At 33.8% G+C, this 23,309-nt stretch overlaps 1 protein-coding gene across 2 annotated transcripts; it reads right to left on the bottom strand.

Moving 5' to 3' along the window:
• Positions 1-1,283: 1,283 nt before the first annotated feature.
• On the bottom strand, positions 1,284-18,726 carry LOC140040677 (KAT8 regulatory NSL complex subunit 1-like). 2 transcript variants are annotated; one of them, XM_072086782.1, is made up of 8 exons: positions 18,419-18,726; positions 16,741-18,026; positions 9,364-10,184; positions 6,262-6,346; positions 4,065-4,141; positions 3,717-3,866; positions 3,085-3,419; positions 1,284-2,730 (listed from the first exon to the last, which is right to left on the bottom strand). In XM_072086782.1, the coding sequence occupies exons 2-8, from the start codon at positions 17,991-17,993 to the stop codon at positions 2,059-2,061; spliced, it is 3,393 nt and encodes a 1,130-aa protein (XP_071942883.1). In that variant the 5' UTR covers positions 17,994-18,026; positions 18,419-18,726; the 3' UTR covers positions 1,284-2,058. The 2 variants fall into 2 exon arrangements, with proteins under 2 accessions (XP_071942883.1, XP_071942882.1); XM_072086781.1 differs by having other exon boundaries at positions 16,741-18,726.
• Between the last annotated feature and the right edge of the window lie 4,583 nt (positions 18,727-23,309).

Genomic DNA, 23,309 nt, shown 5'->3' on the forward strand with positions numbered 1-23,309 from the left:
GAAAGACCGTTGTTGCAATTGATTTTTGCCCCAGTGGTCTAAGCATTAGTCTGGTTGTCGTTGAATGTATATCCTTAGTATTGTCTGCCTCTCTTCGATGCAAAAGCTTTTTCTCCTTTGATCACTTGGAAATCAATATCTATCTACATACACAACAATAAACGCAAGACATGTTACAAAAAGTGTAGTTAAACTTGTTCACATATGTGGGACATTTATTTGAAACTGTCTCACAGTTGCTTGTTGTAGAGAGATGGTGGTTTTATGGAAACCGTACCAAATAAATACAAGCAATATCCATTTAGTACATTAGATAAATTGTGTGTTTGTATGTATGTTAGCTTTCTACTCACTACAAAGATAACAAACCAACTGAACAACCTACAAAAAAATGTCACCTATGTACAATCAACAATTTGTCACCGAGGAGGAGCGAAATAAAAGATGCATGATCAAATGAATCTCTCTATTCAACGTGCAATGTCATATTTTTTAAAAACGAAGCAAAACATCATACAGAGTTAATTTCACCTCATCTGTATTCATTTATCTTAACATCAATTATTTTTTTTCTTTCAATTTTTAAAGGAATTATCAGACAAGCAATGACTATTATAAACAATGGCTATTTTAGTTACATATAATTTTGCCTGTACCCACAATATTATGCTACATATAAATAGCAAACAAGCTATTTCATTGATAGTAGAAGAACAATCTGTGTCTGCAACTTCTTACTAGACACGCCGCATTGAAGCAATATTTACAAGTACAGTATTACGGCTCGTCATATTAGGAACGCTTTATTTATCAAAGCTAAACGTTTTCATTAGCAAACAGAATGAATGAACCTAATTATGTCTAATGGTAAACAAGTAATATAGATATACCTTATTTATATATATATATATTTATATCTCGTCAAAGTATTTTATATCAACACAAACAAAAGAGTATACAAACCAAGAAATAAAGTTGACTTGTTATTTAGTCACCCAGTTCAACTAATTCTATATTTACCATCAAAATATTTCAGAACAGATTGTATAAAAGTAGAATTTTGTAAATATAGTTAGATTGATAAATTGTTTTTGACACGACTAATTTAGACAATTCAAATGAAATCATTTTGAAGGGAAAAAAATGTATATATCATTATATAATCAAATCTCAGCGGTAAGCTGTGTAAAGATAACAAATAGATATTTATAAATCTATATACACACAGGGCAAAATATGGGCTAGACACCTAGTCTATAATGATTGAAATATAAAACAAAATCTAAACATGCATGTTTTTGGATTTAATTTTTTCTTTCTTTTTTTTCATTCTTTTGCTTAAACGGTACCTGGGCAAAAACAATGTTTGATAACAGTAAACACAAATTAATAAATGTGTTAATGTAACACATAAGAACATAAAAATAAAAAAATAACATCCCTTTTTCATACTGCTACTCTGGAAAACCTGTAAAATATTATATATAGTTATACAATCTTTTATTGGGATAGGGAACAATTACAGTCCTAATGCTCAACGGCAAGCTAATACGATCTTTGTAAGCAAAACATTATGTAAAAGCGTTTTAGTCAAATTTTTAATTTTAATTTTTTTGTTGGTACTATTTAACTAATTAAGTGTGCCGTGTGATGGAGTGCAAGATGTAATTTAGCAATAACAGGCGAGGACTTCATGTGTGATAATACAATAGCTTCTCAATGATTTGTTTCCAATTTTAAATTTGACAAACACGTATGTACACGATGTAAAAAAGCTAGTTTTCCATTCCTAGAGCTACATTTATCACATGCATTCTCAAGACTCAAGAGAGTGAATTCTGAGTATACATGCTAACTACTTGAGAGGGTTTCACCACTAATTGGCAATTATCATTTCTTGAGCTTGCATATCTAGTGGAAGTTGACTCTTGAAACTACTCTCTTCGTTTTTACTCGCACATACTAGCTTACACCTTCTGGGAGAGTTTGCTTTTTGCTCTTGCAGATCTTCATCAAGAGCCAGCACATTCTGTTTTTCATTCGTCAACTTTTGCACTTTCATCGTCTTGCAAGCTTAAGGACAATAGAGCCCTTAGGTGTAACCTCAACCTTTTTCTGCTTCATTACCACTGTCCACTCAGGATCATTAGGATCTTCATTTGGATTATCTTCAGCATCTGAGCTGAGTTCTGATCGAGAGCCTGACCGACTCAATGTAACAGTGCTCTTTGGCGTAGAAACCCCACTAGATTTGCCAAAATCCAATTCTTGGTATGCACCAGGAATCTCTTCTAGGTCTTTAGTCTCTTCCTCTGTAAGTGGAAAAGTTCGTAATGGCCACGGGTCTACCATCAATATCTCCTCTTCCAAGTCTACAGTGCTTTCACTATTGTTTGAAATACGACGTGTACTTCTCTCCATTGTCGCACATGCATCAGGAACAGTGATAGGCGATGGTGAGGGTGTCACAGATGTACTTGTTGGGAGTGAAGCAACTGCAAAAGTTGTATTAAGACCATCTGACATCTGTATTTCACTGCTGTTTAAGTCTGGTGAGACTGGCGGCAATGAATCTGGTGTTGTTGCACTAATTGTACGCGATCTTCGTGAATGATTTCTCTTCATATTACTATGTGAAAGATCTGTCAAAGCTCTAATGTACAGCGACTTCTCCAGGACTTCTGATTTGTTGTGTCTCAATTGGATGGCTTCAAAAGTTTGCTTTTCATCCTGTAACATAAACACAAATTTGTTGATTGATAGATTGATCGATAAACACACAATTTAGATTTCCATTATACATTAATATTATTGGGAGTTGCATTTAAATAAATATGAGAAATAAGAGGAGAACTTTAATTTTCCAGAATTATTTATATTCTGCACTTACCATTAATGTACATAATTATAATATACAACTCTGTTTAGACATATAATATATGTTTGCATAATGTAGAAAACTTTTCTGCAAACTACCAAATGAACATACATTTGCATAAATTATTGATTTAATGACAATTACATTATTATAAAAATTGTTTTTTTTTGTTTTTCCCCAAGCTGACCAGTTTTGTTCTTACATACCTCATCTGATAAATCATCTGCTGTTTGTAAAAGACTATTTCTCTTTGATACTTCATCCTCTGTAACCAGTCTCCATTTTGGGGTCACAATCTCTTTGTATTGTAGTTTTTCAACACGTGTTGAAGCCAAGATGGAGTAAGGAATGACAATGTTATCAATATCGTACGCATCATTAGGATTAAACTTGCGTCTCATTGAGTTAAGCGAGTTTGTTGGCATGGAGTTAAATAATGTGTTCAATCCTTGTCCATCAGTTGTTGGCGTGTTTGTTCCAGAGGGCGTTTTACAGTTTATATCCGTCAGTGAAAGACTACGTGCCCGTTTCTTTAAAGCAGCTACACACAAGAGAAAATGTTTTATTAATTAATGTTGTATTTTCTTATAATTGTGTGGATGCGAGTGTGGTAGGCACAGGGTGATTTCAGCACCACCAAAGGAACATCCAGATATCAGAGGGTATGGTTTTGTTTTGCAATGATGAAATGAATGAACTTTTTAGCATTGTTTGTTTGCGTTTATTTCGAATCCATACATCATATATATATTAACAAAAATCTAGCTCTTTGAATTGTACACAAGGCTGTCATTATATGAAGCATATATTAAGCATGTCTTGTCTTGGCGATACTTACCAATAGCTAACTGTGCTGCTGCCCGTTTGTTTTTTATGTCGGTACGACATTGCCGTGATATATCTAGCAAGCCCTTTGGAGTTGTTGGTTGTGAATGTGAACGGGATAAGATCTTGCTTTCTTTTTTCAGTTGCTTTAGTTCACGCAATTCTACCAGTAAATAACATTTAGTTTTAGTAATATGACAAAGTTCATTCTAATCAATTTGGTATAACCTGATCTACTAGATAGAATGAAATTTATTTTAATTTTACCATTTTAAAAAGCGTATACACAACATTTTTGGTATAAAGATAAATTATGATACATTTTTGGTAGATTAACCACATTTTTACAGTTGTTACTTACTTGATGCAAACAGAAAAGATGAGGTTTTAGACAGTTTTCGCTTTGCCTTTTTATCTCTACTTGACAACCGAGATTTCCTACAATAAAAACAAATTCATTAATAATATTACAACACAGTAAGCTACACTAGATTTGAACTCAGGTGATCCATACTGACAACATTGTGATGCAAGATATTAACAAAAGTAATTGACTTGGTCCTATAACTAACCTTTATGAATGTCAACTTAAAAATTATTAATAGGAAATACACTTGATAAAGATGTATTGTCGGGCCCAAAAACATGAAAAATGAAGATTGAATAACTATTATGGAACATCAGGGAGAAAATATATGTTTAAAAAACAAAATATAATAAGAACAGGGAAAAAAACAAAAATGGAAAAAGCCTAGTGTAGATTTGATTAGATTGAATAACTATAGTGAGCCCTCTATAGTTACTTAGTTGAATAGTTCTATGCATTCACAATCTATTTTATAAGAATAGTTTTTCCTTACTGATAAGAATTCTTTTTGTTTAGGCAATATATAATTCTATACAAATTAAATTTGAAATAGAGAAATAGTTGAATATGGTACCAATTTTGTTGTTAATACAAAGCATGATTGGTGGATTGGCTTGCCACCTTCATACTACTGGAGTAGCACTAACATTTCATTTTGTTTAGCCATTTGGCGAAAGTCAAAATATTTTTTTTAGTCAAATCAGTTTATCTATAGCCAAAATGGCTAAAGTCAAATTTTTTTATTTAGCCAAATGAATCGGTTTATAGCCAACATTTAAAATTTTTGAAAAAACATTTTAATCAATATATCTATGTCAACAGGTCTATACACTGTTCCCTGAACATTTTTGTAAGGCATTGAGATAAAGAACCATGCCTAAATCACTGTATGATTTAAAAAAAAAATATTTTTTTTGTATTTTTTTTACATGATCAAAACAATTGTTCAAATTGTTTTTAATCACACAGCATTCATACAGTTATCAATTTAATAACAAACATTTTACAGTTTTCTGAAATCCCCTGAACACTATGTTACTTTTGTTTTTTACGCTTGGCTGGTCATGTTTGCGTGCGACGGCTTCCATGGCGTACCAGGCGAAAATCGTGTCCTAGAATCACCGCCGCGCAGCGGGTTAATGTTTTTAAATTGGGTATGCTCAAGAGGTGCGAAAGTGCAGAACCGCCGGCCTAGGCCTACAAAATTATGTACAACAACGCAACGGTACTGTATATCGTATGCTAAAAATATTGAGGAAAATTCCTAGCAAACGAACACTCATATCGTTGTTAAACGCAAGATAATATAGGCCAAAGCACAGAGTACACGTCTTTCCATCCTTCAAGGCTGCGCCGAAGCGTTTCTGTCAGGGCGAGAAATTTATTCCGATTATTATTTATTTACACAACAACAACGCAGAAGCCGGCGACCGGCCCCGCTCAGATGCACACGTGTGTGTTTAGCTAAATCCCCGTTGGACTCTACCATTTCCCGCATGTTTATTTGTTTACACTGACGCACGAGGGAAGTTTATTAAGGGTAAAATATGAACCTACATTAAATTGAAAGACTCTAAAATGCATAACGCATACATTTTTGATTTCGATAAGATTAAGACGTCATTCATCCAAGATACTATAATGTTTCTTTTTAATCTGAAAAGTACACCCCTATCGAAAAATAGACAATCCCGGTAATTAGCCGACCGTCGGCTACGTAGTCGATCGTTTGTGCAGCGCAAAACACGTGATAGTTTGGGTAGACTTCATCATCCATGTGTCGTGTAACGTCTGTCTCTCTGTGCAGTCTACCTCTGCTATCTCCATCTTTTTGAAATACCAAAGAGACGCCTGGTACAACGAAACAAGTTGACGAAAAATGGAGCTTGAAGTAAACAACGTGATAACGAACAAAATAAATGCTTGGAGATCGACAAAAGAACCTTTTAGTTGGACTTTATGCTTTCGCCAAAATGATTATTTAATTATCTATTTTATCATATGTCATCGCCAAAATGGCTAAAGTAGCCGTTTTATTTTTCGCCAATCTACAAACGTTTTCGCCCATGGCGACTTGGCGATCGGCCAGTGCGAGCCCAGTACTATACACTATAACTATAAGAAGTACAACCATTCTTTGTTTTCATGTTATTTTTAAAAAGCATGTGTGATATTAATAAACGTTACATACTTCCTATTTTGTGTTTTGTTGTTGGACCTTCGCTGCCAGTCACCATTAGTGATTAAGTTTTCTAATCGTACTGTAGCAGGAACATCTACAAATAAAACAGAAGAAATATATTCTATTAAAATAAATCATTATTATTATTATTATTATTGTTTCAAGGTGATAATCACTTCCAAAAGATATTATTTATAGTTAAACAATTTCACTTTCATTAAGATTCAATTTAAAAACATATTAATTATTGTACCCTTACAAATCGTGTAATACTGTAAGTAAGACTCGTGTAATAATAATATTTAGTATTCAATAGTTCCTTTAATGGATGTCTTGCCTATTGTCAGTTTTTCCAGGTAGGCTACTATTATTGTTTCAAAAATAATTTCAAAAAGATGATATATTCTAAATATAAGGGTATGTTCAGACTCACTGCATTAAGGTAGCATATGTAAGCGGAATACATATTTTTGTGTCTGAACTAGGATTAGCGTTAGATAGTTAATAACCCTAGCAGGAGAGGGTACACATTTAATAATCCAGTGATGCATCAGTGATTTTAACCCTAAACCAATGAAAAGACACGAATACAACTACATACCTGTACTACCCTAGTTTACGACGAAATAGCTACGTTAAATGTATTTTCAAGTTTTCAATTTTAAAGAACAGTACAGTTGGCATCAGTGATAAGATCTTTTCATAAATTAAATCAATTAATCAGATAATTGTCCGTGTAATAATTATGTTCTAAATTATTTTGAATTATAATGCAATTCTGCAAGTAGTAAGAACAAATCAGTATATTTGAATTAACATTATATAAATAAAAAAAACCTAAAAAACAACTTCATGATGTCAACTTTTATGCATTGTCATGAATGTATACATAGTTCTGATCATAGTGTTTTGATGCAAGGCATTGTAATGTTGATCATTGTGTCTTATGGATTACTGTACACCTTACATAGATAACGTTACCTTAACGCGGTGAGTCTGAGCATACCCTAAATTTACTGGCATCGGGTATTTTGTTATAAATTTGACCAACAAGTTGTAACCTCAGACATGAATTCATAAAACTGATATTTGGTTGTTTTAAAAACAAATTCTAAGGTTTCTTTAGATGGGAAAGATAATATAGCAATATTATTTAAATTTTTATTTAGTTTATATGCAAAGTGTCATTTTAATGTATTTAACCTGTTACATTGTTTTGATAGCAGTTGTTCACACCAATTACTTTCACATTAAACACAAACATTCCATCAAATAGGATAAGTCAATAAATGGACAAGTTCAACTCAAATTGTGTTGATAATTTGTTGCCAGGATGTAATCAATATAGTGAAAGGTGGGAGAATAACACAATGCACAAAGAGTGGTCCATCATCGCAGTTAATATTATACAACATATATGTCTTCAGGGTAACGCAAGATCCACACCGAAATATATGAATTATCCTATGCCAATTATTTAATTAATAGATAAAAAAAATCTTCATTCATGCTTTAAGTCATTTGCCATTAATTAATATCTCATCACCAAACTAGTGTGAACTTTTCTTTCACAAAAATGGCAGCAATTTGTTTTCCAATTAGAATTTAATTTTATATCTAATTTAAAAATAGTCCTTTTTAAACTGTTGCAATCAACTGTTGTAAACAATTTCAATCTTCATACATTCAAGTTATATAATTTAGGGGTCTTCCCACAATTGGTAGTTGTAGGCTTGACCAGAACTAAAAATATCTGACCACTACACTGGTACTATATTCATATTGGTATTTATCCCTAAAACAAAAAGATTAAAACATGGCAGCAAAAATGCTGAATTGCGTTTCAATTTACAAAATATGTATAAAACTGGTTAAAATTACTGATAATTGAACATCAAAATACATATGAAGAAAGAGTAAAACTACATTAAAAGGCAAAAATTACAAACTATTCATTTAAAATCTAATCAAATATGGAACGGGACTGAGATTGTGTTTGGTATCACAACGAGTTTCAACAAATGTGTGTCTGTGCCTAGTATTAAGGGTTGTAAGATAAAAAAGCATGTAGTCTAGAAAAATCTCTAGAGGCTTTTGGCAAATAAGGTACAAAGTTCTTGACTTCTATCAATAAGAAATAATCACTTACATTACATAGTAAAATCAAGTCAATGTTAACTTGTGAAATGAATAAAGGTCGATTGGAATATTAGGGAGTTTTCGCAATCTTACGAATACGATAACGAAAACGGATACGTCACGCACACGTCCAAAATATGACTGCGGTAAATTTGAGCGAATCGCAGGTACGTGTTGCTTGGTGCTTGGCTGCCTAGGCCTAGCGTAACGGCGATCAACATCAAATCGAGTGAGGACTTTAAAAACTGCTATTTATCAAAATTGAACTGGTATTTTAGTAAATTACTTTAGTAAATTACTTTCAATAAAAGTATAATTATATTATAATCATGAATCATTCCTGATTCAAATGCAAAATGTGCAAAATAGATCAAAAACTATACTCGTTTTTAGTTACGAATATGACTGGTGATATTCGTCAACACGAATACGCTTTACGAATATGAAATAGGGATCAGCTCAAAGGTTTCACAAATGTGTGACGTATCCGTTTTCGTATTCGTAAGGTTGCGAAATCTCCCTATTGTTTTTATTAAAATAACCGAAGACCGACATACAACATTATTGTTGGAGAAATTTAGCATTTAACCTAGGTAGGTACTAGAGAGAATGTCCTCATGTGTATTCCATTTTGTGTTACAATATCATGCTTTAAAATCCAATGGGAATGAAAATCCACAAGACCGAAACAAGGCAAACATAATTGAATTTTACTTGTTTTAACATCAACATATCAAGTCACCAAAGTGAAAACCCTGCCTGTGTCGCATTGTTATGTTATTGTTAATTACATCTAATTCTAATTGATGGTGGATTGCAATTTGTGACTAATGATTGATAGGAAAAAAAAGAGGGGGAAAAAGATCAATCCTGGGGAAAACATTGAATTTAGAAACAATATTTTCGACAATTATTCATAATTTCTTTTTAAAAAAATTAAAAAAATAACCCAAACAAAAGTTTTTCTCTTACCTTTTTTGAAGGACAGGACAGGGTGGTATGAGTAATCAAGTAATGATAACCTCTCTTTCTCAGGCATAAAGTTTGTATCTAATGGCTTTAAATTATTATACCGGCCTCCACACATTACACATGGCATCTGCGGCTGACAACATTTACATTTTACAGTTGATCGTTTTGCAGCTTTCCGACTCAAATAATGCATGCCACCTGATCTAACAATGCGCCTTTTTCGGTAGTATTTTACCGGCCTCGTCCTGGCACAATATTTTTCCTCGGTCGTCTGTATTTGCACTGAAAATGATGTTGGACTAGGAGTATTTGATTCTAATCTTATTCGTTTATGCTGATTGTTAGGCGTTTCTAGGTTTGTTTTTGTTCCATTTATGGTAGTAGTTCGATTTGGATGAATCTTATCTCCACCGCCATTGGTTGCATGTTGGTGCGGTGTTGGTGTTCCTAAAATTGGCGATACACAGTTTTGAAAAGATTTTTGTAATTTTGCACTTTGTTTATCAACATTACATAGCAACATTGAGATGTTGGAAGGGGACAGTTCATTCTTGCCTTCTAATCTGGCAATTTTCGCTTCAATCGGTGAAAGCTTTTTACCAGATCTGTAATTACTGTTTACAGTCTTAATTCGAAGAATTTCTTCGGCAGATGGCGGTTCACCGAGTGTTACAGCACCTTTTGTGGAACGAATCTGTCTATGAATATCATTTTGCTGTCTAATACGATATTCTAAATCCGATACTTGTGCTTGTAACCATGTCCATCGACTTGCTATAGCTGATCTTGCTTTTGCCCACCGCCATAACGATCTTTTATGTCTACAATAAAGAAGTGAAATATGGTCAAGTTAATTTTGTCATTATTAATATTAGTAGAATATATACATTCATTATAATAACAGGAATATAATAGTCTCAGTCTGAGTAAGATTCCATGATCTACTTGAGAAATGAGGTTTCATCTTGAAATGTCTGCAATTAAAAGTATTTTCAACACAGTACAAAATTGATTCCGTTATCTTGTAATGAATAATACTAATGAATGTACTAATTCCACCAAGTTCATCAGGGATTAGAATATTAACAAAATTAGAAATGATTTGTTGAGACCGTCCCTTACTGTAATGGTTCTTTGAGTAGGTGGTGCAGGTGAACAGTTACATTCATATTTAAATTAGCAGTCAATAGTTGGTAGCAACAAAGTAAATTTAGTGTGTTACTATAAAGACAAATTAATTCTAAAGGAAAAATTTGAATAAAATACCCATATCATTATCCCAAATAAAATCTCAATGAAACTGCATTGAACATAGCATTAATCATATTTTGATTAAATTGAAAAATATGCATACTAGAAAGTTTTTATTTTCTTTCCTCAAATATTGGAAAAAGCTCTTTTTGTTTATACAGTGCAGATCATTTACATAAAATAATGTATTAATAAAGTAAACATGATTTTTAAAATTTAATTCAAAAAGGTGAAGAAATAATTTTGGAAAATACACCCACTACATCCCATCCACACACCATATTTATACAATTTCCTGAAATATTTATACAATTTCCTGAAAATTGTTTAGGGAACTTTCACTGTTCTCATTGGGAACAGGTCTCGCCCAAAATAAAATCACCGAACAAGTGTGATTTATAGCTCACCTGATATTTTTATATCACAAGTCCTGTATTTAATGTTGTTACATAGAAGTTTGATGTTTAAACATAGAACAAAGACACTAGTGCCTTCAACACTAGATTAAAGCAAGTTGAATGTGATCCCTAACTTATGAATTGAGACTAGCTCATAAAACAATCTATTAGCATACAACAGTAATTAAAACCACTCAGACTAGATAAAAAACAAATAAAAGGTCTTTATTTAGATATTTGTATACCTAATTTACCTTTTCTAAACGTCGTTAATAAATTTGTAAATTATCTTTAAAAACATGTTCTTTTATATACTACTAGTTGTATTTAAGTTGTTACTCATTTAAAGTAATAAACACTCCGTATCTTATCTTTTAATGAATGTTGGTATTGGTAATATTTTCTTTGATAAATTGGCAAAATGAATGTGAATGCCCAATGCAAGAACAAGGCTGTCAAACTCTGCCAAGCTAGGTAGTCGGTGGTATCATTAAAAGGGTCCTCATCAAATTACATATAATTACCATTCTTTTATTTACAATAATAATTACAGTATTTTTCACGAGATGTACATAAAATATATAAGGATTGACTTCATAACTATATTAACTGCCTTCAGGGCCGTAGCCAAGATCTGTCAAGGGGGGGGGGGGTTCGGACACTAAATATTTGGGTCAACCCCACCCCCAGGGTGGGGCCTGATGCGAAGCGAATTTTGTTAAATGACACCCCTAGATGGCCGGAAAAGACACTCGTACAGCAGTGCATGCTACCAATAAACAAAAAGATCGTACCTTTTTCCTCCTCCTCAAACATGTCGATAATTTAAAGGACGATAACTATTTGTTGCCGTATGTTAGATGCGCGTGCTCTGTGCGGAACAGCTGATTGTTTGATCATTTACTCCGTATTTTGTTTTGCGTTCAAGTTCAATGCGAACGTACATCTAGGAGCAGCCCCGAAAAAAGCACACTGGGTGAAGGCAAATGCTATTTGCTAGCTCTATCTATAATATTTATTTACAGCAATTTGTTGAGGAATATAAATATGTAAATAGGTGATATTGATACATTCTAGTACGTATCGACTGGTGGTCTAGAAAAAAAATAATCGGATGCCATAATGTGAACTACAGTACTTGATACCATAGATATTATAGTGTAAAATATTAATATTCACTATAATCCTCTATGATACATTATACTTCATAGTCACACATAAATACTGATGTACGTCGGAAGGCTATACTTTATGCATGCTGCCTGACCGCCAGTGATCTAAACAATTATAGGTACGCAGTTGTCTGGCGGTGTCCTTTGTACGAATCGTTCGTGTGCCAGCTCGCTATGAGACGCGTCCATATCATGTTACATGCAGGGACCAAACATTTATTTTTCAGGTTAAAATCGGCAATTCATTTGCAGCTTTTAGAAATTTACAGACACGTATCGCTAGTTGACGCTCATACAGAGAAGTTTACGAATTTTTCAATTTACAAACAACTTTTTGTACTGTGGGGCACGTATTTGGAGGATTTTTGGAGATGAGGGTGAGGTATTGGGCATGTCAGGGATAGGGGTTCGCAGTCGGTTAAGGGGGTTTGCTGTAAAGGGGGGTTCGCCCGAACCATAAAAACCCCTCCTGGCTACGGGCCTGGCCTTGTTGTGTCCAAATTGTCTTTTTGCATTTAATTCAGTTATGGTACACAATAATTACATGGGTTACGTATATTTATGCAAAATTTAAATCAAAATGATTACACTTGTTATTCTATAAAATACAGGGAAAAAATGTAAATTGTTGTATATTTGTAACCAGGAAATTGATGCTAAATGCATTTTGCATTACTTACAAGTGTGTTGGTAATAACACTCATTTTACATTGACAATTCCACATAGTTAAAATTATCACTAGGGTTTCACAATTCCAGATAAAATGCACATTTTGTTATGGCAATGTAAAAGGGGGGTATGTCTCTCCATGACATATTTCAAAGTTGAATAAATTACTGTACTGTACATTTTTGTTTCTAAGCAAAATTTTGACAATGAAATGGGGATCAGCTCAAAATTTTTAATATGTAGGATGTAAAGCATGTTTTCCAATTCTTTGGCGAAACTGTAATATGCAGTGCGTGATCGTTATACTATAGACTTAAAAATAAGTAACGATTAATGTTGTCACTATATTATAAAATATCATGTTACAAGATCTATCTATAAATACAGTTGAACCTCTCGTAAGCGGCCACCCTCGTGGTGGCTGCTTTCGGGAGGTGACCGCTTACTTGAGGTTTTGCCGATAGAGGGCCAAAATCATGATTTTTGGCTCTGCATGATATTTTTCGGTGTTACGCAATGAGCCACCAGTGGGCCTACAATAAAATGACTATTTTTTCGCAAATGTAGTGTACGTCGATACACAGTACAAGACGTAAACCTTCGCCTGGAAAGTAACTACAGTACACATTTTGGTCCCTGGATGGAACATATCACACATCTGGACCCAATGTTAAACGATTTGTACAAAGGGGTACCACCAGACAAGTGCGTACCTATTGTTAGTAGTTAGATCCCTGGCATTAATGAATGCATTACGGTCAATGGAACGTCGCGGTTTTCTAGGCGCTAAAGCTATGAAGTGAATGGGAACGATTTTTACTATATATTATAATAGATGTAATCTATTCCCCGACCCCAACGGTTGGGCTAGGCTCCCCGACGAGGGGGCGAGAGGCGCCTTAGGTAATTAATGTACCTGTGATTTTAGATGATTAAGTATTCTTTCAAATCGTTAATGAATAATACAATAATAAATCAGAATAAAATGGTACATTCCACTTATATAACGTGCTGCAGAACCGGCCCCAGCCTAATGTTGTATGCAGCAGCCCATGCAACGCACACATTGTACGTCAGGTTTTCGGGATTATTTTTAGCTAGCTACTAGGTAAGAGATATTTGTACTTTATTGTGTATTGGGGGCTGGACTAGGGGTAGGCCTTAATACTGTGATAATTTGCTTTCTCCATTTTGGCAAATGATGCCCAATTTCTTTTCGCCAAATGAGACCTTCAGTCACCTACGGCGAACGGCTAGCATGCATGAATTATTATGTAATTATAAATGGTAGAGTCAAATTCACGCAAGTCGGAAAATTGCTATCAAGTCAAATTTTTATGATATTGAAAGTCCCAATTCTTTCCTATACATTACTGTGTAATTTTTATTTGCAAGTCAAATTTGTCCAAGTCAAAATTCGACGTCTTTTTGCGGTCCGAATACACACATTCTTTAGTGATTTATATCGAATAAGTCAAAGTCACAAATCATGCGACAAAAAAGCTGATAAAATGTACATAATTCGATACAAACAACAGAGCTGATAATGTGGGACCATATCGGTTCTTTCAAGCCTATAACTCGTGCTAGTATACTGAGAGTTGTTTGTTTTAGCGTTGAGAACTGGAGCGGCGTTTTGTGGGTACCCATTTTGTGCTAGACAGATGGCAATAAACAATGGATAACGATTTTGAATAAGAACCGAAATGTATTTATTATACATTTTCTTATTTTTACGGCTTAAACAATAAAGAAAATACAGTTTTTCATTGCCGATAACGGAGGTTAAGCATTTATTAGACCTAGCTAGCTAATCAAACTCAATTCAAGAAGGCTCATCGTGTGGGCCGCGATCGCGACAGGGTCTACTATAGCCTAGGCTTAGCGCGGCTAGTGAGTGAACCTAGCTAGGTCTAGGCCTAACATTTTTTTTTACAAATCTGTAAGTCAAAGTTCGCATAACTCAAATTTTTATTAGTCTTACTAGATTCAACTTAGGCGGAGTCGACTGAATAAACTTGATGCATAATATTTTTACATCACAATTGCTTGAGGTAAACATATGGTACCGTATTTTTTTTGTCCATTCATTTTTTTTCAAATTGAATACTTTATTTTTATGTTTGTCAGGAACTATTTACAATGATTAATGATAAACATAGTCTTACATAATATGCAAATTTTAGGTACATACTGTAGCCAAGAAATTAACCCCCCCCCCCCCCCCCCGCCAAAAAAACAAATGTTGTGCACTAGTCTTACTATATTGTGTGATCACAAAACATTATTTATTACAATAATCTACAAAAACACTAAAAAGGAAATCAAACATTTTTAAAGTAGTGTTAGTCAACTATAAATTGTCTCTATACAGTGTATATATACAGTACCAGCACAATTAAATGTGTTGTATCCTGATAAAGGGGCGGGAAATAAACAAATAACAAAACAAACAAAAGGTAAACAAGGAATGTATGAATGCATGCTATCTAGGAAGTAAATATTGAAGATAAATCTCACTACAAGTTGGTATCTTATACAGACTTTATACAACACTAGGTAAATATCTTTACTTACTAAAATATGTTGAAATTATATCAAAAGTAATTATAATAATGTTGCGTATTTTGATACTTGTATTGATCATCAATAAATTTTGGTCAATGAATAATAACATCACAAAATTATGAGAAGATCCCCATAATATTTACTGTATATAAGAAAATGAAGGTTATAGGAAGGAGCAGATAGTAAGACTAGAGAGGCTTGGCAAGTAAACAGAAACAAATGTTGTTCGATACATAAATAACATCGAAAAAATTCCTGATTATTATGTTTTTAAAGAAAGGTAATTAATGGGTCAACCTCTCAGATCAAAGTTAGACAGAGAGACACAATAGGACCCACTTAGAAAATGCTTGTATATTTATGCCTAGAATACTGGGTTAGCTTTCACTATTCAACAACATATCATTTTGTCAGCATCATACCTACAGTACACTCAGGAAACCACACAATTTAGAAAATAATAAGTTTCCATAATATTAAACTAAGGGTCCTCCTGATATTGGGAACCAACTTTTAAAAAATATACACTCGGACAAATTGGCTCATCAAGTTTACTATAAATTGCCACGGACATTAGATAAAGTGATTCATTACTGTGTTTAATTTAAATTTGTTTGAAACTAGAAAACAATGATTTACTATAAATTTAAAGGTATCTAAATCTGCTGCTAGAAAGGGGACCTAAACGCATCAATTAAATAAGTATTTCATGTCTTTTATTTTATGAACATTTTAGCACAAGAAAAAAATAACAAAAGGAATTTCTTTGAGTTTGAAAAATAAATGGATTATACTCAAGATTTGTGATGGGAAGGTACAAACAGGGATCATCTAAAATACCAAATATTTACAGAGACCTTTAAATATTTTCAAGATGTCAATAAAAAAAATGTGAAATTGAAAACAATGAACTTTACAGTACTCTCTTCTGTAATTCATTATCGAATACTTTAATGTTCCTATTCAAGATGGTCCCTAAGAAGCGGAAAATTATGTTCTACTGTATCAGTATTATCTTTTCTGTACATTAATGACCTTCATAACCCCTCCCCCTCTCTTCTAAACAGGTGATCTACTGACGCTGTACCTAAGGATGTGCACCAAGTGAATATCATGTTTAACATTTTACTTAAAAAAAGAACAAAAATTGAACAAAATTGATTTAAAACCTAAATCATAATTATATGCAAACTAAAATATCAAAAAACATGATAAGCTGTACGTAAATTTTAAAAAAAATGTTATATTATAAAAAAAAAAAAGTATTGTACATTTGATTGAAATGATGTAAAAAATATTTAAAAAAATCAATACTCACAAAGGTACTTTATGGAGTTTTAGTAATGACTTGTTCATATCATCCTCTTCTTTTTCACCATCACTTTCACCCCCTGAACTACTTTCTGTTGCATCAGAGTCAATAGAATTTTCCAAGTGCCGAAGATCTGCATTTAAGTTCCCAATCACAACATGCATATCACTAGCTTTTGGTTTTATAAATTCCTCAGTTATATGAGGAGATCCCTCATGGCTAGTTAGGCCTACTAAACTTCCATTACTGCCAGGCAAAAGTCTTGTTTGAACTTTGGTATCTAATGCATTGCTCTCCAGAAATCTTTCAGAAGATGTTTCATCCTCAATTGGTTCCTTAACAATTTCCCTTAATTTATGTTCATGGTCGATAGCATCACCGATCTGTTTTTTCACATGACTACTAATTTGGCGAGACTGTATTCTTCTAATTCGTTTAATCAGCACTATTGCTTGTTGTTCTAATTTCTTTTGTCTTTTCAATGAATCAGTTCTTTTTGCATCAATTTTCATTTCTTTTTCCTCATTGGTGTCGCATTTAACATCAATTGGAGCTACTGTCTCTCCAGTAGAAAGGTTTGGAATGTTGTTTTCGACATCTACATCATCATGGATACTATCGGGCATTTCAGTATTCATGTTTTCAATATCATTAATAATGTCTAGAATTGGTGTATTTGGGGAAATATCTCTATCCCTTCCTAGTTCATGGTGTATACTCTCTTCTTTTTTAGTACATTGTAGCCTATCTAAGTTTGTTGTTTCTGGCGGCATTGTTGTATTTCCGTTTGAATGTCCATTTATTTTGGTAGGTAAATCAATTTTCTTAAGCAAGTTGGTTCCTGTAATAGAACTAGTTGAAAATGTGTTTGTTTTTGATAATGGTGTTAGATCAATAGATATTTTTTCCAAAAGTGTGTGATGGTGGGAGTTTCCGTTCGTCATAAGTAACTTACTTCCACCATTTTTACCATTCAATGAGATTCTTTTGTCAGAAACCAGATGTTTCTGCTTTCCGTTTCCATTGACCACTCGGTGAAAAGAGGTCTCAAGAGTGGCTCCTTTGATAATTTGCGCGCTTTCCAATGCGAGTGTACGCGAGATTATTTCTTCACTGCCACCAAGGCCTATCCCAATCCCTGGATCTGATGGACTTCCTGGATTTGCCCTCAAACTGTTATTGTTTTCTGGGTTCATTGGCGAGGCGGGCAGTTTGCAACTGCGAGAATGGGCTGCTGCGTCAGTAAGGGCCGGAGCCATTGCAGCAGTGCACCATAGCCTCAATGTGGTTGCCTTTTTGGATGTAAACATACAAAAAATATAAACAATAACAAATTTAAGGTTTCATTAATTATTTATACATTTCACATATTAAAAATGTTTGCATATTGCACTAAACAAAATTGTTGGAAACGTTGACGTCTTCTATTTTCAGATGCCAATATTTTGTATGACCCTACACCCACTATCTTGTCATCATCTTCCTTTCAATGTAGCTGCAAACCCGGCCACCACGTGATTTCTGCAAACTTTACCGCGGTGTGATCCCTTTAAAATATATTATCCTTATATTATGAAAACGCACCTCAATTTTAGGTTAATATTGAACCCTAGAAGCCTCTGTCGATGTAAAATAAATCACAATGATAATTACAGACTCTGCTTTGAAAACAAAAGGTTCTTACGATGTTTCAAAGACAATAACAAATTGAATCGCCAAAGTTAATGGACCACGTGACTCGACCTCCACGTTCCCGAATCCCTCCTCAAAATTACGACGTATTTTCACAGGATCCGCCCTGGTTTTGATACGAAAAATGCAATTCAAAACTTCATTTCACCAAACGCAACATATTACTATCCTAGTAAAACGATACATACAGGTGTAAAATTTCCTATATTATGAGCCTGATATCGCGTTGTGATCTTTTTTTTCTCTGTTTTCGTTCTCAATGCAATTGGGCTCCTTCTCAATATGGCGGACTTCTTTCCTACATTCATTATATTATTTATAGTGTATGTAGCATAACACACGGAGATCGTCACACACACAACACAAAAAAATATTGGCCTCATTTACATACTAGCATTACGTCAATACTCTTACCCCTCTAAGGAGAATTGCTCCATTGGCCAGTTTTGTCAATACCGGTAATTAGCGCACTCCCTCTGCTGTTGAGTCTTCTTGTGGCGAGGTAGGCCTGCTTTGTTGAAAGTCACAATAAAAGATAAGCTTATGTCTATATTTCCTGCTTTTTATTGTACGGCCTCTTAGTCTTATATTCTGGTTAATTCATATAATATCCGAATATCAATTGAAAAAGGTAATGCTGTGTGTTTAAAAGCTAGAATGCTAGATTTGCAAAAACTTAAATTAAAAATGAAGAGAGAGACGCAGAAAACTGTGACGTCAGTTACTCCATGGTCAGACAGACCAAAGATAGCTTAATTATGTTGTGGTGCTGTTGTTTAAGAAAAATTGGCTTTATATGAGAGGAAAAATGTAACAACGTTTTAATATCATATGTGATAAACACTAGCCTATCCGTTATGCCTGATCACTATTTCACAATTGGGATCCGTCATTCGGTATTGGGATTGGGATGCTAAAAATATTATTCATTCATTTATTTCTTACAAGTAGGGCCTACCTTCACTAGCAGTGGGAGTGAAATCAAATAAAGTAACTGTCACATTTCGCGCGCTGGGTATATGATTCGATAGCATAAAGAACAAGGATGATGAAACCGCGAAGTCCGCGCGAGGTGCACAAAATTAACTAAATGGTCTTATATAACGCTAAAGTATAATTTGTTCTAAAATTTAAGGGTGGTGAAGTGAGTGATTGTATGGCATGGGTGGCGCTATAAATAGCTCCATTGTTTAGCTGGTATGGCATCGCGTCAAGCTCCCGGTCAAGCTACAGTACTAGTAGTATGTTCATGCCTTTTGAGTGGCGGGAAAACAGTCGATACCTCCTTGATACAATTGGTTTATCGATCGGCTGATCATCATACTTTTGCCGATTCATTCATTCGAAATAAAAATTTTTTGCTAAGCACAATAAATAGACAGTTCTCTTTCCCGAGCGTTTATTATTAATAGTGATAATACGGAATTTTGCTGCGGGAGCTAGAGAGATGGGAGTTAGTCTGGGTTCCAGACGGAGTTTTGTTTTAGGCCTATTAGTAAAAAGATAAATATTTTTGCACATATGGCGTTTCATACGTATACTACTTAAAAGTTTCAGACAAATCGAAATAAACAAGAAATATTTCTTACAAAAAACGCCGCTCGACATTTTAAAATTAATCATTGTTCTTTCTTCAGATATATTTATGATTAATTGTTAAAAAGATGTCCTTTAATCGCAAAAATACATTCAAATCAAAGATAGTTCTTTAATTATGAATTACATGCAAAAGGATGATTGTGTGTGACCTCGGTGACTCTTGAGTAGCCAAAAAGTTGCGCAACTCGCCTCATCATCATAATAGACTATATCTCCATCAAACAAATTAAAGAACACTTAAATTAAATAATGTCATAAGTAAAATATTAAGGACAAAAGAGGTGTTTGGTTGTTCAATGTTTAACTTTTAAAGATATTTTAAGTCGGGATAAATCATCTGTTAGGCCTACACATTTCTCGGCGGAGCAGCTAGATTATTGTTCCGTTTTCATGGAACGGAACGGAAGACACGGTGCCCTTTCTTCCTAATAATATCAAGGAGGTATAATTTAATTTCTAGCTTCATGAAAATCATTCCATTATTTACCAAGTTAAATGTCAATTCATACACAGCTAGCCAGGCAGTAAGAGAAAAATATTGTTTTCCATATCAAATATTTTCGCGCGAATCGAACATTCGTGAGTTCTGGTTGTTCAGAAATTTCAAGTCACAGAAAGTAAGTCAACGCTTTCGATTCGGGCGCGAATAAATTCGCCAATGGACAACACAGGTTCCGCTAAATATAATTATTTTCCTCAAGGCGAATTTTTATTAGCGCGAATCGAAATAGTAGACTAATGAGCATGCATATTATAATAACATTTCTTCTGTTTTTGACGTGAAAGATGTCACAGTCAATCAGAACTAAAAAAATGTTCTTTCGCGCGAATATTCGTTTATGGAAAACGGGCTTTCAAAAAGCGGAGCGAATGGGTGGGGCGTTGATATGAGCGGAAACGCGTTCAATATAATATTATACCAGGAATCGAATAGGAAGAGTGTAATTTCACTCTTCCCTGTGATAATACAGATTTGGAGCAAGTCTATATACCTCACGAATAATATGGGATTTTAATCTTTAATCGAAATTTCTTTGTCGGTTCGTCCGTTACTTACCGAATAATAAAGACCAATACAATTTGGTAAAATACTTAAAAATGTTTTATCACTCCTAAAAACATGACAATTGTCTAAGCCGTTTCGCAGTTCATCATTTCCGTACAAAAAAAAACTAAATAATGTTTTCATGTTTCAATGTTTTTCTTATAAAAAGGCAAATTAAAGTGGCAAATTCAAACATCTAATTACAGTTTTTCAGGAAAATCATTTTTTCGATCAAATTTTTGGTCAAAGTAGGATAAATAACTATTTATTATGGCATATTCAATAAAAACATTAATTTTTTATATTTTTTAGAGGGACAATATTATCTTTAATATTTTACTTTTAGAGAAATATTTCACTAATAAATAGTGATTGGAGGAAAACGACCAAAGAACACGCACACAAATCATCACAAAATAGCCATCACGCGCAAATTTAAAACCATGGTAATGTGTAAACTACCCCTATTGTTTTCATTTATAATTTCACACAATGACTAAACTGCTTCTACAACGTTCTTTTTGTGGGGCAAAAAGCGTGTTTTCCATTGTTTGGCAAAATTCGTTGAAGTGTAATTAATCTGTAACCGACTTTTTTTTTTGTTTAGTCTCACGGAGTAGGCCTAAATTTACGAATCGCGCCAGATTGGTCATAATAATATGTTGATACTCTAATACTACCTATATATTGTCTAAACGAACAATAATGTAGGCCCAATAATAATATGCTGTAAATATAAAAATGTAAACATTTAGGATATAATCACTGCAGTAGCCTAGGCTTAGGCCCCTATATAGTGTGTAAAGGTTTCGTATCGGTCTCGGTGATATCTTTTTCCATCATGTGTTGAGCAGGCTCCCTCCACTTCCAAAAAAGGGAGAAGAAAACATTTAAAAACAAAAAGAAATTTTGTAGTTTAAAAATGAATTAACAATAGCAAAGCATGGATGATACTAATTATACAGTACCTCCATAAAGGCCCATTTACATTAGGACGATAACGATCGACGATAAATAGACAAATAGACCTATGCATTTTTCATTCATTTGAACAAATTTCTTTTCGTAGTTTCGATTGACTTTTACATCTCAAGGATGAGAAACGTATACAGGTCTGTAAAAATGATGAATCATCTGCGCATGATGATATGATGAAATAATGATACCCGCCGATGATGTCATCCACATAAACGTGTCTTTAATATTCACCCGTATGTTAGTTGGCTATTGCCTACGTCATTTATGATATAATTATTAGACCAGTCGTATTTGAGGTGTAGGTGTCACTTTTTGCAGAATTTACTTCATGTACTTTTTCTGGGGTAATTTTGGCTGTAGAATACGAATATGAATGTTGATCGCGACGGGGAGGGGGCGTTTTTGAGATATGAAGGGTCAAAGGTCAAATTAGGTCAAATAAGTCATTTTATGAAGAGGAAATCGTTTATATATGTTAAATGCAACAGAAATGTGTTGTCTAGTTGATATAGTCCAAATAAACATCATATCCAAAATTTATCGAAATCGGACACCGGAAAGTGGGTTAATTGGCATAAATTCAAAATGGCCGCCATTTACCATTTGAAGTTCCCATATCTCCTCAACGGTTGGTTTTAGACCACCTAAGTGCATTACGAGTAAATATAAATGTGACATTAAACTTTCAAACTAGCATATTTAAATTACCATATGACGTAACTATGACGTCATAAGGTAGTTGTGACGTCATATATTATGTTATAACTGCTTAAATGACATTATCCTATGCTAAAAAAAATGTAGAAACCGCAGGAAAACAATTTTCTAACATTTTCCTGTTGAAATGAACATGATACGGTCAGACATCAAAAAGGTTAATTAGCATAAATTCAGAATAGCCGCTATATAAATGTGGTATTAAACTTTCCAATTAATATTTAAATTACCATATAACGTACCTATGACGTCATAAGTTAGTAAAGTATGATGTCAAAAGAATGCGCAATTGGCATATTCTAAGAAAAAATATGTTTTAAATCTCATGAAAATAGTAAAACATCCAGGTTAAGATCATCAACTGTGTATCCGCATGGGCTCTATCCCCTCGTCGGGGAGCCTATCCCATATCTGGGAACACAGGTACTTTTTGTCGAGTCGGGGAATACTGTAAAAATCGTTGGCGTTCACTTCGTAGCCTCAGCGCCTAGAAAACCGCGACGTTCCATTGACCGCGAGTACGTCGGAGGGTTATTATGCATTC

The sequence above is a fragment of the Antedon mediterranea genome, chromosome 2 (genome assembly GCF_964355755.1).
Source record: "Antedon mediterranea chromosome 2, ecAntMedi1.1, whole genome shotgun sequence".
NCBI classification, from domain to species: Eukaryota; Metazoa; Echinodermata; class Crinoidea; order Comatulida; family Antedonidae; genus Antedon; species Antedon mediterranea.